Source organism: Monodon monoceros, unplaced genomic scaffold, assembly GCF_005190385.1.
Source record: "Monodon monoceros isolate NGI ecotype Baffin Bay Population unplaced genomic scaffold, NGI_Narwhal_1 Super_Scaffold_4, whole genome shotgun sequence".
Classification (NCBI taxonomy): Eukaryota; Metazoa; Chordata; class Mammalia; order Artiodactyla; family Monodontidae; genus Monodon; species Monodon monoceros.
This window is the reverse complement of record NW_021703781.1, coordinates 47,916,277-47,932,667: the sequence shown is the minus strand read 5'-3', so window position 1 is coordinate 47,932,667 and position 16,391 is coordinate 47,916,277. Positions and strand designations below refer to the sequence as shown.

Sequence of the window (16,391 nt, the reverse complement as noted above, 5' to 3'; positions counted from 1 at the left end):
ACATTTACCTAACTTGAGAAAATATCTAGAAAATCATTAAGAATTCTACACAGGAACTAAATTAATAGGACTTTTAACAGTTTCTAATTTATTTAAGTGTTATAACTGCTAAACATCAATTTATAAACCAGCAGCTTTCCTTAATTAATCAACTGAAGATGGTCAATACTGATTGTTAACATTCAAGGCTATTATAAGTCAGGAACAACGCATCTCATCTCTACAGATTCGTATGAATCCCAATGGAGTTTCTGGGCACCAACAAATAAACAAAATCACCAACATCTCACTGAAAATAAGATACACGTGCTAAGGAAGGCAATACAACAGAAGACAAAACGTGCTGCACGTCACATGGCAAGCTACAGTAGATTCGGAATTGAAACTTGGAAGTTATTTAACCTCTTTAGTTCTCATATTTACTTCTCTGTAAAATGAGATGGTCAACTAAATTCCTTTTGAATTGTAATACTGATTTTCACTTTAAAAATTTCAGACATTTTTAATGGTAACATGAAAGAACTTACCCCATAAGATGCTGCATTGTGTAAAGGAATAAGTCCTCCTTTGTCTTGAGCATTCACATCAGCTCCATGTTGTAGCAGATACTCTGCAACTTCTAAGTTATTATAACCAGCTAATTTAGAAAAAAAGTAAAATTACTTGTTAATATAAAAAATAGCTACATATATGTATATATACAAAGGATAGGATTTTTAAAATAAGAGATTTTTATAGAAATCTGAAATTCTCCAACGGAGTCTATTAAAGATTTATCTTATGAAAAAAAAATTGCCCACCGGCCTCAAGTTGGAAGCTTTCAGTAATGATACCCATTTGTTTTGGAGACTCTAAAGTTCTATTGACTGTTATACTTAAATCTTTCCTTTTAAAACCTTCTTACCAAAGTCCCTGCCTTCATAGTTGTTGTATACACAACTTCCTGAACTCAGGGACATGGTCTCAAGGCTGCAAGCAAAAGACATCCAATCATATAAAAGCCAAGTTAGGAACACAAGTGGCTAGCAGAGCAGAAGACAACACACCAGTGTGGGTCTCAGGGCCCCATTTCCCTATAAGGCCACAAGGACATGCTTTTTGCTAGAGAGAACGTAAGGGTGCATATCTCTACAAGCAGCAGAATCCATTGCTGCTAAGGCCATGAAGTCATAAAACCTAGTATTTTATAAATGTACCGTAACCTCCCAGCTGTCATTTTGGGAACTGTCAGCTATCTTAGTAAATGCATGCTCACGGTAAAGTATGTATATTTATTTGACACATAATCAATAGTTTGAAAGCAAATCTGGAACTTAATTTTGTCAACATAAAATCAGGTATCACTTGAAACTTTAAAATAGTTCAAAGTATTTAACTCATTCATTTTTACTGTAGTTTTCAGCCTTTTGCTGAAAGATCTAAAGCAAAAAAAAAAAAAATTTAGTAAGATCAAGTAAAGAAAAACGCAACTACAAAACTACCATAAGCTAAATACTACACCAAATCCAAAAGTCCTTCCAGATCTCAAAGTATAATATCGCCTAAGTAAGAAACATTTTGTGTATACAACGTATTTGCCACTTACAAAGAACACAAACTTAAATAGTAATATTAAATGTTCTAGGTAAGCTACCATAAAGATACAAAGCTGATATACGCAATTATGCACAGCACAATTCAAATCAGAGGTCAGGCCACATCTTGTCTTCCATGGACTAGAAACTCCTGATTGCCAGTGGAAGAAGAAAAGCTTTACCTCGCTTTGTTAGCATTTGTGGCTTATCGCTTTTAGTGCACTTTTAATGCTCTAAAAGACACATAGATGGAGTAATTCTTTTCCTTTGCCAGTGGGGTTCCAACTTACATGGGGTCATAATTTAAAGGTAAAAACCACATACACTAAAATTATCTCTTAAGGGACTTCCCTGGCAGTACAGTGGTTGCAAGAGGCCCGGGTTCAACACACCTGGTTGGGGAACTAAGATCCTACATGCTGCACAAGGTGTGGCCAAAAAACACAATAAAAAACCCCCCCAAAACAACAAAAACCTAGGAACATAGTTGCTCACATTGTGAGACTGAAAGGAACTGAGAGAAGAGTAAACTTACACCTCCTACATTACACAAAGTGGCAGAAACACCTGCATTCTTTTTCTCTTTTCAAACCATGTGTATTTAGATAAAACCTGTATGAGTCAAATGTGCCTATGATGCAACTCCACTAAAGTATTAGTTGTAGCTCAGTGATTTTAATGGCCCATTCCCTAGCATCTTTTTTAAAGGAATATGCATTTGTAACTTTACTGTTTTTATTTATTTATTTATTAAAAAAAATTTTTTTTTGCTGTACATGGGCCTCTCACTGTTGTGGCCTCTCCCGCTGCGGAGCACAGGCTCCGGACGCGCAGGCTCAGCGGCCATGACTCACGGGCCCAGCCGCTCCGCGGCATGTGGGATCTTCCCGGACCGGGGCACGAACCCGTGTCCCCTGCATCGGCAGGCGGACTCTCAACCACTGCGCCACCAGGGAAGCCCTATTTTTTATTTTTATTTATTTATTTATTTTTGCGGTACACGGGCCTCTCACTGTTGTGGCCTCTCCCGTTGTGGAGCACAGGCTCCGGATGTGCAGGCTCAGCGGCCATGGCTCACAGGCCCAGCTGCTCTGCAGCATGTGGGATCTTCCCGGACCAGGGCACGAACCCGTGTCCCCTGCATCGGCAGGCGGACTCTCAACCACTGTGCCACCAGGGAAGCCCTACTGTTTTTATTAAAAAATTTTTTTTTGGCCAAGTGGCATGCAGGGTCTTAGTTCCCTGACCAGGGATTGAACCCGTGCCTCCTGCAGTGGAAGCATGGAGTCTTAACCACTGGACCGCCAGGGAAGTGCCTCTAGCCATCTTCAATGCAGCTCAAAAAGCTGTGCTGAAATCACAATGCTGCATTACTTGCAGTGAAGACAAAGATACACAGCGCCAATTTTATGAGTAAAAACTTAGAACAAATGTTCTGTACTCAACTGTATTCCCCAAATATCCTGTGTTGAAGCCCTAACCACTAGTACCGCAGAATGTGACTGTATTTGGAGATAAGGCCTTTTAAGAGATAATTAAGTTAAAACAAGGCCGTTAGGGTCAACCCTAATTTAATGCGACTGTTGTCCTTATAAGAGGAGGCGATTAGGACATAGAGACACCAGTGATGCACATACACAGAGAAAAGGCCATGTGAAGCCCCAGGGAGAAGGTGGCCATCTGCAAGCCAAGGAGCGAGGCCTCAGAAGAAACCAATCCTGCCAACATTTCCAGAACTGAGAAAAAACATTTCTGTTGTTTAAGCCACCTAGTCTGTGGTAATTTGTTAAGGCAGGCCTTACAAACTAATATGACAAGTAACAAGAAGTTTATGTAACTTCTGGAAGTCTTTAAAGATTTTTTCCGCTTATGCTTAACAGCTATCATCAGAAGAATGGAAAGATTTAGCGTTCCATGAGGACGGCCAGCTCAGCAGGCCTATTTTTAAAGTTTCTGTAGCCAAAACACACTCACCAAAGATGATTCAAACAATATGATGACCTGGAATAAAGGTTCCAAAGCACATGGTGACTGGCAGAGCCTCTTTCGATTGTTCTTAATGAATGTAACATGCTAGCGCTAAAGTGAACATGGCCCTGTACAAATACACTAGAGTATAACTGTTGTATTAGAAGATACTTGATTTGAATCTTTCACTTTTACTTACAGGAAATATTTTACTCAGGTAAAACGAATCTTAGATGTCACCAGCCTCAATCTGTGACACTTCATTCACTTACCTGCTAAATGTAAAGGTGTTGAATGTCGGCCTTGGGTATCACGGCAATTCACATTATCTGGTGAAGACAACTTCTTTACTCTGGCTAAACAACCCTTCTTGGCAGCATCCAACAAAGCTGCATCTCCCCTAAGTAGATCTTGAATATCTGTATCTCCATCTTTAACAAGATCCAAGGGAGTATTTCCATCTCTATTTTTCTTTGTAGGGTCTGCACCATGCTGGGCATGTGAAAAACAGAAAAGGAGGAATTACCTTAAGTTTGCCCTTGGTCAATGAGAAAATATTCAATGTAACGATACCAAAGAAAACTTTTTTTTTAAACATCTTTATTGGAGTATAATTGCTTTACAATGGTGTGTTAGTTTCTGCTTTATAACAAAGTAAATCACCTGTACATATATCCCCATATCTCCTCCCTCTTGCATTTCCCTCCCTCCCACCCTCCCTATCCCACCCCTCTAGGTGGTCACAAAGCACTGAGCTAAAGAAAACTATTTTATACAGAGACTATACCTTAAAGGTTAACATGACTGTTAATAATGCTTAATTTAATAAATAAAAAATTACAATAAAAAATACAGAGGCACTTAAATATTACTGGACTTTAACAATGCAATAATATAGTCAAAATTTTAAACTACATTCAAAACAAGGTAGTATTTCACTAAAAATTACCTTTCACATATGCTATTTTTAGTTTTCACAAACATATTTCAATGTTCGTATAAATTTAACTATACTCTTGTTTTTACTGTAAAATATCTACACTGGTACCAGTATAGATAAACAAGTACTATCAATTTCATTAGTACTAGATAAACCTGGCTTATACTGTTCATGACATTTATTCTGAAATCTAGGTACAGAATCAGATTTTTGCTTCCTACCCCCTAACTAGTTTAAGTTTATATTAGAATTATTAGAAATATCATAAACATATTCTACATAATATACCCTGTCCATAAGTACTTAAATATACCTGGAGCAGAAGTTTGCAAATTTCATATTTTCCTTTTGCTGCAGCTTCATGTAAAGGTGTAAATTTCCATAAGTCTGCTACATTAACTACTGCTCCATGCTTAACAAGAAGTTCTGCAACTTCATAATGTCCATAAGAACATGCATTGTGCAAAGGTACAAGGCCTCTGAAAAGTTAAATAAGCAACACAACACAAAGATATATTTAATTTAAATAATTACATACAGCTGATAAATTTCTTGACCTGCATAAGAAATTTTACTGATTTAAATTTATAGAACCTAAATTTATTGAAAGCAGAAATGGAATTACTTTGGGGCGGGGGGGTGGGCAGAGAGGACATTTTAAAAATATTTAAAATTGCAGAGAACACAACAAACATCTATTTTGCAACATCTAGAATTAAGAATAATCTATTCTATTCTATAGCCATGCAGCACAGCTTATGGGATTTTAGTTCCCCGACCAGGGGTCAAACCTGGGGCCACGGCAGTGAGAGCACTGAGTCCTAACCACTCAACTGCCAGGGAATTCCCAAGAATTATATATATATACTTTTTTTTCCTTCTCTTTTTTTATTTTACATCTTTAGTGGAGTATAATTGCTTTACAATGGTGTGTTAGTTTCTGCTTTATAACAAAGTGAATCAGTTATACGTATACATATATCCCCATATCTCTTCCCTCTTGCGTCTCCTTCCCTCCCACCCTCCCTATCCCACCCCTCTAGGTGGTCACAAAGCACGGAGCTGATCTCCCTGTGCTATGGGGCTGCTTCCCACTAGCTATCAGTTTTACATTTGGTAGTGTATATATGTCCATGCCACTCTCTCACTTTGTCCCAAGAATTACATATTTTTAAAGAAAAATAATTTTGAGATAAACTGGAAGAATTCAAGTATCCTCAATGCAAACTGAAAAATTTACCACATTGAAAATCAGCATCACACTATTGTTGTAGTCTCCTTGGCCATTATAAAAGGCATTATGCAACTAAGTCTTTATATAAATGCTACTCATCATAAAATCTTAACTGAAATTAAGAAGTTTTATTTAAGCCAGTTAGGAAGCAGACTTCTCTGAAAATAAAAGAACTACCATCTATCATAAAAATGTTTTCAGATTTTCCTAAAAAGGTCAGATAAAGGAACAGAGAGGCCATGGCAATTGTTGGTACTTGCCCTTTATCTTTAGCGTGCACATCAGCTCCGTGTTGCAGCAGATATTCCACCACAGACACCCGATTATAGCCAGCTGCAAAATGGAGTGGCGTAGACTGACGCCCTTCAATGTCTCTGCAGTTGACACTCTGAACAGTACACAATTTCTATAGGATGCAACACAGTATACACAGGATGTTATATATTCCGACTTCTTTTCATTCATTTAGTAGAAATTTCAAATGTCTGATTTATTTTCTTGTCTCATCTTATCAGTATTCTCATACACATGATGCTACATATTCTGACTTGTTTTCATTCATTTAGTAGAAATTTCAAATGTCTGATTTATTTTCTTGTTTCATCATATCAGTATTTTCAGAAACTCTTTGCTATTTATTCTTATTTCATCTTGTCATTTATTGAGAATCCCTCTGGTGTTCTTATCTAAAATCATCTACCTTTGCTAAAGCTAGTAGGTAAATTTTATTACTACCATTACTGCTATATACATAAAGGTAACGCAAGTACCTGAAAGCAATCATAGCTTTCATTTTGTGAAAAATGTATGTAGAGATACACTGGATCATAGAAGCATGATGGCATCACCTGGGAACTTGTTAAAAACTCAGATTCTCAGACTCCCACCTACTGAATCAGAATCTGCACTCTGACACGATCTCTAGGTGATCTGTAAGCACATTAACGTTTGAGAAGTACTGTTCTAGAACAGTAGTTCTTAAATTTTCATGTGCAGTGGGTGCAACCTCCAGATTTCCTAATCCAGTATGTCTGAGATGGGGCCTGAGAAGTTGCATTTCTAACAAGCTCCCAGGTGATGCTGATGCTGGCAGTTGAGGAATTACACTTAGAGAATTATACTGTACTATATGGAATGAATTAACTAATAGAATGCTATTGGTTAGGTACCATCCTTGGGAGAATTAAAAAAAAGTCACTCAAAGAATTTTTTTTTGTTTTGTTGGTTCAGATGAGGAAGTCTAGCTGAGAAAGGCTGTCAGAGTAACACTCAAAATACTCAACAGTATTTTGCATGAAAAGTATGAACATTTGGGGAAGGAAAGCAACATAGATAATAAATCATGGTGTTCAAAAAAAGTCAAGAGTATTTTAGTAAAGAATATTAGTAAAAACCCTTCCCTCCCCCACTTTTTAAAACTACCCTACCCTAAAAGCAGGGATAACTTTAAGCCTAATAAACCAAAGGAGCCAGCTATCAGTGGATTTATCTCAACAGGTTTAGTAACAGGGCTGATAAAGCTCTTCAGTGCTTCCCAAACAAGATGTCCCACCACTGAGAAACAGTGTTTCATGGGTCTGACGCCAGGCTCTAGGAATGAGTATTTTTAACACGTGTCAAGTGCTGCTAGGTTTGGTAGTTATCACTGGCCACTCTAACTCCCTAGCTCTCAAGTTTAATTTTGTCCACTCAGACAAGTTTTCTAATAGTAAGCTGTCCAAAAAGTATCTAGCCTGATAGCTCACCAGTAAACAAACACAACCAAGCACATAATTAAGTGTTCATTGGGTAATATGTCCCAGTGATTCATACCAAGCCACCTGTCTAGAGATATACAAGGAATAGAAAGGTTGTTGGAGATAAATTTCCTCTAAGTGACTTTATTATTTTTTTAATTAATTAATTAAATTTATTTATTTGGCTGTGTTGGGTTTTCATTGCTGCGCATGGGCCTTCTCTAGTTGCGGTGAGCAGGGGCTACTCTTCATTGCGGTGCACGGATTTCTTACTGCAGTGGATTCTCTTGCTGCAGAGCATGGGCTCTCGGCACGTGGGCTTCAGTAGTTGTGGTACGCAGGCTTCGCTGCTCCGCGGCATGTGGGATCTTCCTGAACCAGGGCTCGAACTTGTGTCCCCTGCATTGGCAGGTGGATTCTTAACCACTGCGCCAGCAGGGAAGTCCCTCCTCTAAGTGACTTTAAAAGCAGAGGTAAGGGAAGACAGCCTAATGACTATCACAGGGATAGAGAAAGGTCTTCCTCAATTCAATGGCATTCTGTTATTCTCTAAGTCCAATTCCTGCCCCCAATCTCATCCTCTCTTCATCTATTTCTTCCTCTAGGCTTCTTCTATCTCTGTGAGAACAAAGCCTGGTCTTTAATATTAGATGGACTGAATGTAGTTTTATGCTCTTTAACATACGTAAGTAGATGAGCATTACAATTTTTTATCACCACCTCCACCCCACGCACAAAAAAATCAGCTAGTTGACTCTAACTCCACCTGCCCAACTTATCACTCCTCCAGGAAAAAACTCAGCTCACTACCCTTAACTCAAGTGATTTGTTTTTCCACAAGTCATTAGTCAGTAAGAGAAACAAAATCCCCCGTTCAATATCATGTTAACCTTCTAATTAAGGGCATGAGAAAGTAACTATGAAACAAGTCAAACAATAAAATTGCATAATAGCATTTTTCTTTCAAAAAATGAAATTATTAAAAAAAAAAACCCTTAAATTATTTGGAGATGATTGTACTACCTACACACATAAAGCAATAGGAAAAGATCACATGGACTTTTAAATCAACTTCCAGAAATCTCTTTATTTAAAAGGACAGTGAATAAATGTCCTCAGAGCTCAAGTTCTGATGAGGCCAACATTCACATTTTGTTTTCAGGAAATGTAAAACTGACTTTGTGGGGTGGGTCTGTTCAGGATTAACAACACCATATAGAAATATAGTGAAATTGGTTGAAATAGAGACTTCTGCCATGAATCAAATCAATAATTTTAGCTTTTTATAAAATTTCTTATTACCTATCAATGCCCCCTCAAATAGGACCTAGCACTGTTTTGAAAGTCTGTGGGGGAGGTGTTGGTGGGGAGGGAGGGCACAACCGGGCTTCCCCTCACCGCCCCAGCTTTGGAAATTAAATTTAACATTATTGCATTACAAAAGAATTATCTGGGCTTCCCTGGTGGTGCAGTGATTAAGAATTCGCCTGCCAATGCAGGGGACACGGGTTCGATCCCTGGTCTGGGAAGATCCCACATGCCACGGAGCAACTAAGCCCGTGCGCCACAACTACTGAGCCTGCGCTCTAGAGCCCGCGAGCCACAACTACTGAGCCCGCGTGCCACAATTACTGAAGCCCGAGTGCCTAGAGCCCGTGCTCTGCAACGAGAAGCCAACACGCAATGAGAAGCCCGCGCACCGCAACAAAGAGTAGCCCCCGCTCGCTGCAACTAGAGAAAGCCTGCACGCAGCAATGAAGACCCAATGCAGCCAAAAATAAAAAATAAAATAAAAGATTGTTAAAAAAAAATTATTTAATCAAGAAACATGCCGAGTTAATTTATATTAGTTGACCTGAAAAGCAGTCTTGCTCTTTCAAAATTTTAATGTTCTGAGTTATTTAGCTGGATATACAGTTTCTGTAGGTAACAGAAATATCTGGTATAGGCATTGAGACGTTACATATGATTCTACAGTAAAAGCAAAATTTGAGAAAAGGTTATTCTAGGGAAGACTGTTATAGGAGATGGGGGCCATAGACGGGCTCAAGTTGGCTCTTCTGAGAAAGAAAAAAAAATATTTCAGTCCAGATAAATTGAAGATTATTAGGAGACAGCGTCTCTGAAAGGTGGTGACACTATATTATTACTATATTTAAACACTGGGTCCTCACAGAGGTAGAGGGGGCAAAGAAATGAAGAAACCAGAAAAAACTTATAGACAGAGGGATACATTTAGTTTTCTTCCTTTCCTGTTTTATGTGTCATATGTAAATAATAATGGACAATAATTTCATATACCTTATTCTTTTAAAAGGACAAATGAATAGGTTCTTTAAACAAAATGCATTCCCATAAACACGCAGTCACAAATTTAAATTTGTGACTATGATGTATTTATTGAGATGCATGTGAAACTAAAAAGTTTCTTTCATTACCCAACCATCCTTATTTGCAGAGCAGAACTAGATTAGCATTGTTTACCTTTTAAAACAATACACATATAAATAACTAGATTTTTCATTCTTACAGTATAGATTCATTAAACACTGTCAAAATAAAAACACAAAGTTAACAAAACTATAAGATTATGTCTTACTTTTACAGTTTCTACATCTCCAGCCTTTGCAGCCTCCAGCAATTGTCTGTCTGCCTCTGAATTACCTAATGGGATACCCTCTAAAAAGAAAGAGAAGTAAAGATTAACTCCCATTTGGAAGGTGGGACCAAATTTTAAGGAAGGCATCTTATCTGAGAGTAAAGTTGTTTTTATAGTTTGGTGATAATTATGTAGGGAATCTCCATGGTAGTAGGCGAAAAGCAGTAAAAACTTTTGAAACATTACATATGTCAAACGTATGTAGATGTGAATAATAATTATAAAATGAGATTTAAGTAATATAAAGGAACATAATGTAATGAAAGATGGCTTGCTCTATAACCAAGTCAGTTGACTGGGGGTAAAGTATTAAATTAGGAGAGCAGGGCTTCCCTGGTGGCGCAGTGGTTGAGAGTCCGCCTGCTGATGCAGGGGACACGGGTTCGTGCCCTGGTCCGGGAAGATCCCACATGCCACAGAGCGGCTGGGCCTGTGAGCCATGGCCGCTGAGGCTGCGCGTCCGGAGCCTGTGCTCCGCAACGGGAGAGGCCACAACAGTGAGACGCCCGCGTACCGCAAAAAAAAAAAAGAAAAAAAAAAAAAAATTAGAGGAGAGCAACAGCTAGATATCTAACCATGGTTCTGCCATCGACTAGCTACCTGAATTGGAGCAAGTCACTTGAACTTTCTGGGCCTCTGATTTTTCCAGTTCTAAAAAGAGAGAAGTTGGACTAGAAACATCTGAAGTTATGTTCAGGTCTGAAACTCTATGATTTATAGCTCATTTAAAATCTCATAGGAAAGGAAGAAAACATGTACCTTGTTCTCAGAGCAAATAAACTTCAGATGGATTAAAGATGCTAAGTATAAAAAAATTAAACCTTAAAAATACTAAAAGAAAATACAGGTGAATATTTTTTGTCTTGGAGCAGAAAAGCATCTTAAAGCAGTATATCAAAGGCAGAAACAAAACTAATTTGGAAAAATATCTGTCAGGCAATAACACAGCATTAAACAAAATCATAGGCAAAGAACAAAATGGGAAAAATACTGCAACATAAATCTAAGAAATGCAAATTAAAATAATGAAATACTGGGCTTTTTTTTTTCATCCATTAGTGGGCAAAGAGCAAATGGGGAGTTACACTGTCAATATTTCTATAATTTGCATTTTAAAAAGAGTCTATTACTTCTGTAATTCACATACACGCACATAGACACACATTCACCCAAGGAAATGATTAAGAATCATAATACCTGGGGCTGACAAGGAAAACAGGTCCTGTCACATACTACTGGTAGGAATGTACAATGGTATGTAACAGTTTTTCTAGAAGTGATTTAACAATCATGTTAACCTTGACTTGGAAATTCCACTTTGATAACTGACTCTAAGAAACTGGTTGGAAAGGTAAGTAATAGCACTTAGTATAAAACTAGGAAGACTGTAAATGTCCATCACTAGGTAACTAAATAGGACTAATGTTATTACCCCCAAAACTGACACTGAAACAAATGCATGGTATACAGGGAAGTAAAGGCAATTTTGAGAGCAGTCTTGTAGTTAGTTCACAATTTTAGAAGTTCACAGGAGATCTTATTAATCTGCCTTCATCTATTCAAGCAGTGTTTTTCTCAAAATGTAGTTTCCAGACCATAGGCATAAGGATCATCAAAGGTGACTACAAAAGGTACAAAAGGCTTGATCTGTTACATTTCTTCTCATTTGAGCTTTGAGATGTCAAAGACACTCCATTAAATTCTAGTAAAATACAGAGATATAGGCAAAGACACTAAAATTTATGGGACCAGATTTCTAGGCTGAAATGTTTAACCTATGCCAAATGTATAGATATCTGATCTAAATTGATTTGATTTTAAAATGTAATAAGTATCAGTCCATTCAACAGTTACATGTAAGTCAAATAGTTGGTTACCTTGTACAAATTCTATATGCTTTATATGAAGGATCTAAAAAAGAGTGAAGAGGCAGGGCCAGTCTTTAGAGTACTATTTATCACTATGGTTGCTCTTCTGAGAGACTTCATCTACCCTTTTCAGTTTTCCTTTCTTTAAAAAGAAATAGCAACTGTTGTGCCTCAATTTTAAAACCTTTCTAGATAAAAACTTAAGAGACAGCTATATACTCACAGAAGCTGGGCAGCAAATGCTACTGGAACAAACTCATAAAAGAATTACAACATTTGGGCATTGAGTACAATGAGTTGATTAAGAAGAAGTAACAGCCAACAATTCTGAAAAATTTTCTTTTCACTACCAACTCCTACATGATATGTGAAAAAAACTTAAAAGGTTAATTTAAACAATAATAATTTCATGGAAGTATTCAATACCTTGAAGAAGTTGCTGCACATTTTCATTTCCCATCTGTAAGGCAGTAAAGCCCTGAAGGGATATAATGTTAGGATCACACCCATAGCTTAGGAGTAGGCGACAGGTTTGTAGATGACCACAATGCGCAGCTCTGTGCAGAGAAGTCTGACCGAGATTATCCAGAGCATTAACCTTAACAATCAGAAAAAGGTGAAGTTAGCCTGCGGTACAAAATTTAAAATGATCTACTCATGTATCCAGCACTTGTTACTAATTAAAAAATCTCAATTAATTTCTTATGAAGCCCATTATCCAGTGCCAAAGAAAGTATTTTTGCTCAAATCTAGAGTATAAATTCACCAATTCATGAAGGTCCAATTTTTGATTAAAAATATTGAATAACAGTTGTTTAGCACTGAAGTACTCAATAGATTCACCACATTTAGAGTGAGACACTGCCTAAGAAAGTCTAATGCATGTACTTTTATGGATCTCTGAGGTGCAGAAACGTTGAGAGACTAACCCCAAGATAACAGTCGGTAACAAAGCCAGACACTAAATTAGCATTAAAATACTTATTTCTATTGCCTTAATCTTCTATCTTATTTATCATGTAAAATATAATCTGTATGGATAAGGACACTATGGTATATTCACACAATGGAATACTTCTCAGCAATAAAAAGAACAAACTATTGATACGTGGTTCAATCTCCAAAACATTATCCTAAGTGGAAAAAGTCTTACATAAAAGAGTATATATTGTACGATCCCATGAAGGCCCAGAACAGGCAAATCTAATATATGTTAGAAAAAATCAAAATGATTGTTGCCTCTAGGCATGGAGACTGCCTTGGATGGGACATTGCCTCTGCCACGAGATAATGTTCTCTATCTTCAAGAGTTTTGGTTACACAGGTGTATGCATTAGGCAAAATTCAGTAAATGTACATTTAAGATTTGTACATTTCATTGCATGTAAATTTCACATCCAAAGACTGTAAACAAATATTGACCTCTAGCTGATACCTATTAAAAGAATTTAGGGAGAAGTGTGTAGTAACTTGCGAATTACTTTGAAGTGTGTCAAAAAATAAGACATTGATGGATAGAGAGAGAAATTGATGGATATGTAAGAAAACAATATGGTGAAATGCTAACGGTAGAATTTAGGTGGTAAGTATATAGTTATACTCTGTAAAATTCTTTCAGCTTGGTTGTATTTTTGAAATTTTTCATAATTTAAAAAAAAAAATCACCTGTAAGACTCCTCCTATCTCATCCCCACCCCCCCGCCCAGGAAAATAATTCTTCGAAACCTAACTGAGAAATCAAATTCCTCAGTAATCAATCATGTGACCACTAGTGTTTTGAGACACTGTCCAATTCATATTCATGGAATCGGAGAAGACCTGAACAGGATTACATAGTAAGACTTTCGCAATGAATCTAAAAGTATCCTATGAAGAGCTAGTTTCCATGCTTACAGAATCAGAAAAATCAACTTAAAATGCCCAGAGCAATTAATCTGTTTATTCATGTACCAAAATTCACTGCGATGTGAACTATATATCCACTTGAAAACTTTATTTGGGTGCCACTCTGTGTTAGGGTTATTAGGGTGACGAACTCGTCCTGGTTTGCCTGGGACTTTTCCGGTTTTAGCACTAAAAGTCCTGTGTTAAATCCCTTAGTCTTGGGACAAACCTGGATGGTTGGTCACCCTAGACAAGATTGTTTCACTGAGCTTCACAACTCAAATTTAATATGCAACCAGATATTCCTCAAGTAACGCACCACATGTAAAAAAAAGTGCAATCAACGAAAAGTTATAGGACAGACAGACAAATGAGATATGCCAAGCAGTCAAGCAGAAATAAACTTTATTTTTTCAATAATTTACAATAGGAAAGATTGAGATTATACATTATCAAGAATTCCCCCAAATAAAAGAGAAATTAGGACACTGAGAGTCAACATAAAAAGAAACTGTAGAATTCTAAGTGGTTCCTTGAGTGGAAACACAAGGAAGGACAGATTAGAAAATCATTCTGCAAAGTTCATTTAGAGGAGAGCCTCAGGGGTCCCCAAGGGGTAAAGGGATCTCTATTTCTTTCTTCTCCCTTCATCACAGCAGCTCAATTCTATTATATAATGAATTTCTACCACAGATTTTGTTTGAAGAAAGCAACAATCAATGGCTATAAACTGAAAACTGCTGAATTAGGTGACTGTTATCTCTTCCAATCTGAGATGCTATGTGTATTGTTTACTGAGTAATTTTTTTTTAAGTTCCTGGGTAAGAAATAATGACTTTTAGCCTTGATGAAAACCTGATTATTCCATGAATAAAATGCTTTGTTTTCTTTAAATCCACTTGACTTTTTTTTGAGGTATAGTTGACATATATTATATAAGCTTCAGGTGTCCAACATAGTGAAATCACCTTGACTTTTAAACTTAAGTATACCGTTTCTACAAATAGGAAACCAATATTCTCCTAATAAAAATTATAACTCTTATAAAAATGTTCATTTGGGATATTCCCTAAAACCATCTTACATGCCACATTTTAGAATACATTTCTCTATTGAATGATCTGGAATGAATGACTTTTGTGATTGATTTTAAAAAAATGCTTTGTGTACAAATGCCAACTACAGAATTTCGCAATATGAGGAGCTACGTTTTTAGTCAAGTTACTTAATTTATTTCCTTCTGTTCCATGATCTCTGGCTTAGTTATGAAATAAGAGAGGGTAAGAGAGACTGTGGTTGGGGTAAATAACAGGAGTTATCATGGTAACCAAGCAACAGAAGATAACAGAAGAGAATCCCAGAAAAGATGATAGGTCAGAATAAATATGTCTGGCTGGGGATATTCTTGAGTGTATTGTTAGAAAAAGAAGGATAACTTGACCAGTGGGGTGTGGTTAAAAGGAAGGGAGAAGGAAAGATATATAGGAATAATGTTTCTTGAGTAAATCCACAGACTTTCTAGCAGAAAGATATAGAAAAAGTATCTGCAGAACTAATCTGAGGGAAAAATACCTATGAAAGAGTGAATAGCTTGGGAAGTCAGGCATTTCACCTGCTAAATAGAAAACAACTCACTGGATTACCAAAGATTACCAAAAATGAAGTATACCTTTGCTTCATGTTTCACCACTACTTCGACAACATCGTTATGAGCTTTCTCAGATGCAACGTGTAGAGGAGTCAAGAATCTTAAAAAGAAAAAGTCAGCCGGACAATGAATGTATTTTCCAAAAATAAAAGTGTCAATAATTTTTAATTATTAAAAGCATACTTACTCTTTAGTCTTTTCATTGATGTTTGCTCCTTTTCTTAGCAACAGTTCACATATTTGCTTTCTTTTGGGATATGGAGATGCGGCAGCACAATGCTAGATAATTTAAATTGCAGCATTAATCAAGGACTATACATAACTGATTTTTAAGAACTTTCGTGTTTCCCATCAAGAACAATTAAGAAGTTATTTCATGTCTTTGTTTCATTTTTGACTTAACTTTGCTCTTCAAAGACTTTCTTTTGGATAGAATGTGCAATGATCACCAAATTCTGACAGGGCCTGAAACCCCTATTTAGCAAGTGATATGTTATTAAATATTTTGATGACGCTTCACAGTTGTCCTATATCTCTGAAAAAGCTACTACTGCTGTAATGAAAAACTTAAATTGTGACCAACAGTCCTTCCAAAACTGTTCCCAAAAAGCATGGTGTTTATGTTATTTTTAAAGGTTAATAAAACACCCCAAAGGTGGGGATGTCTTTACATGAAGAAATAACACAGCACTTGTCAGCTCTGGATTCTGCTTAGAAAAACATTGATGGAATACCCAACAAACTGGGTGGTATTTATATCTTCCTCAATGAGTTGCTCCAGCAGGATAAGGACTTTGAATTACTTGTTTGGTAAAATCAGTGGTAGAAAATTATATACTCTGAGTTGGAGGCTGCAGGATCTATGTCTATGATGTATCAA

General features: G+C 36.9%; 1 protein-coding gene across 5 annotated transcripts in view; it reads right to left on the bottom strand.

Moving 5' to 3' along the window:
* The window catches only part of TNKS2 (tankyrase 2), a 60,007-nt gene that overhangs the window by 20,421 nt on the left and 23,195 nt on the right, over positions 1-16,391 (bottom strand). For 4 of the 5 annotated variants that reach the window (XR_003797038.1, XM_029245296.1, XM_029245295.1 and 1 more), the window contains exons 10-17: positions 15,699-15,790; positions 15,533-15,611; positions 12,406-12,577; positions 10,052-10,131; positions 5,977-6,122; positions 4,796-4,961; positions 3,815-4,034; positions 528-637 (exon numbers count right to left, since the gene is read on the bottom strand). Coding sequence is in view for 4 of the 5 variants with exons in the window: in XM_029245296.1 (XP_029101129.1) it covers positions 528-637; positions 3,815-4,034; positions 4,796-4,961; positions 5,977-6,122; positions 10,052-10,131; positions 12,406-12,577; positions 15,533-15,611; positions 15,699-15,790 (1,065 nt within the window). In the remaining variant the exon portion in view is untranslated. The remainder of the gene's footprint in view (positions 1-527; positions 638-3,814; positions 4,035-4,795; positions 4,962-5,976; positions 6,123-10,051; positions 10,132-12,405; positions 12,578-15,532; positions 15,612-15,698; positions 15,791-16,391) is intronic. The other variant, XM_029245298.1, reaches the window with a different exon arrangement.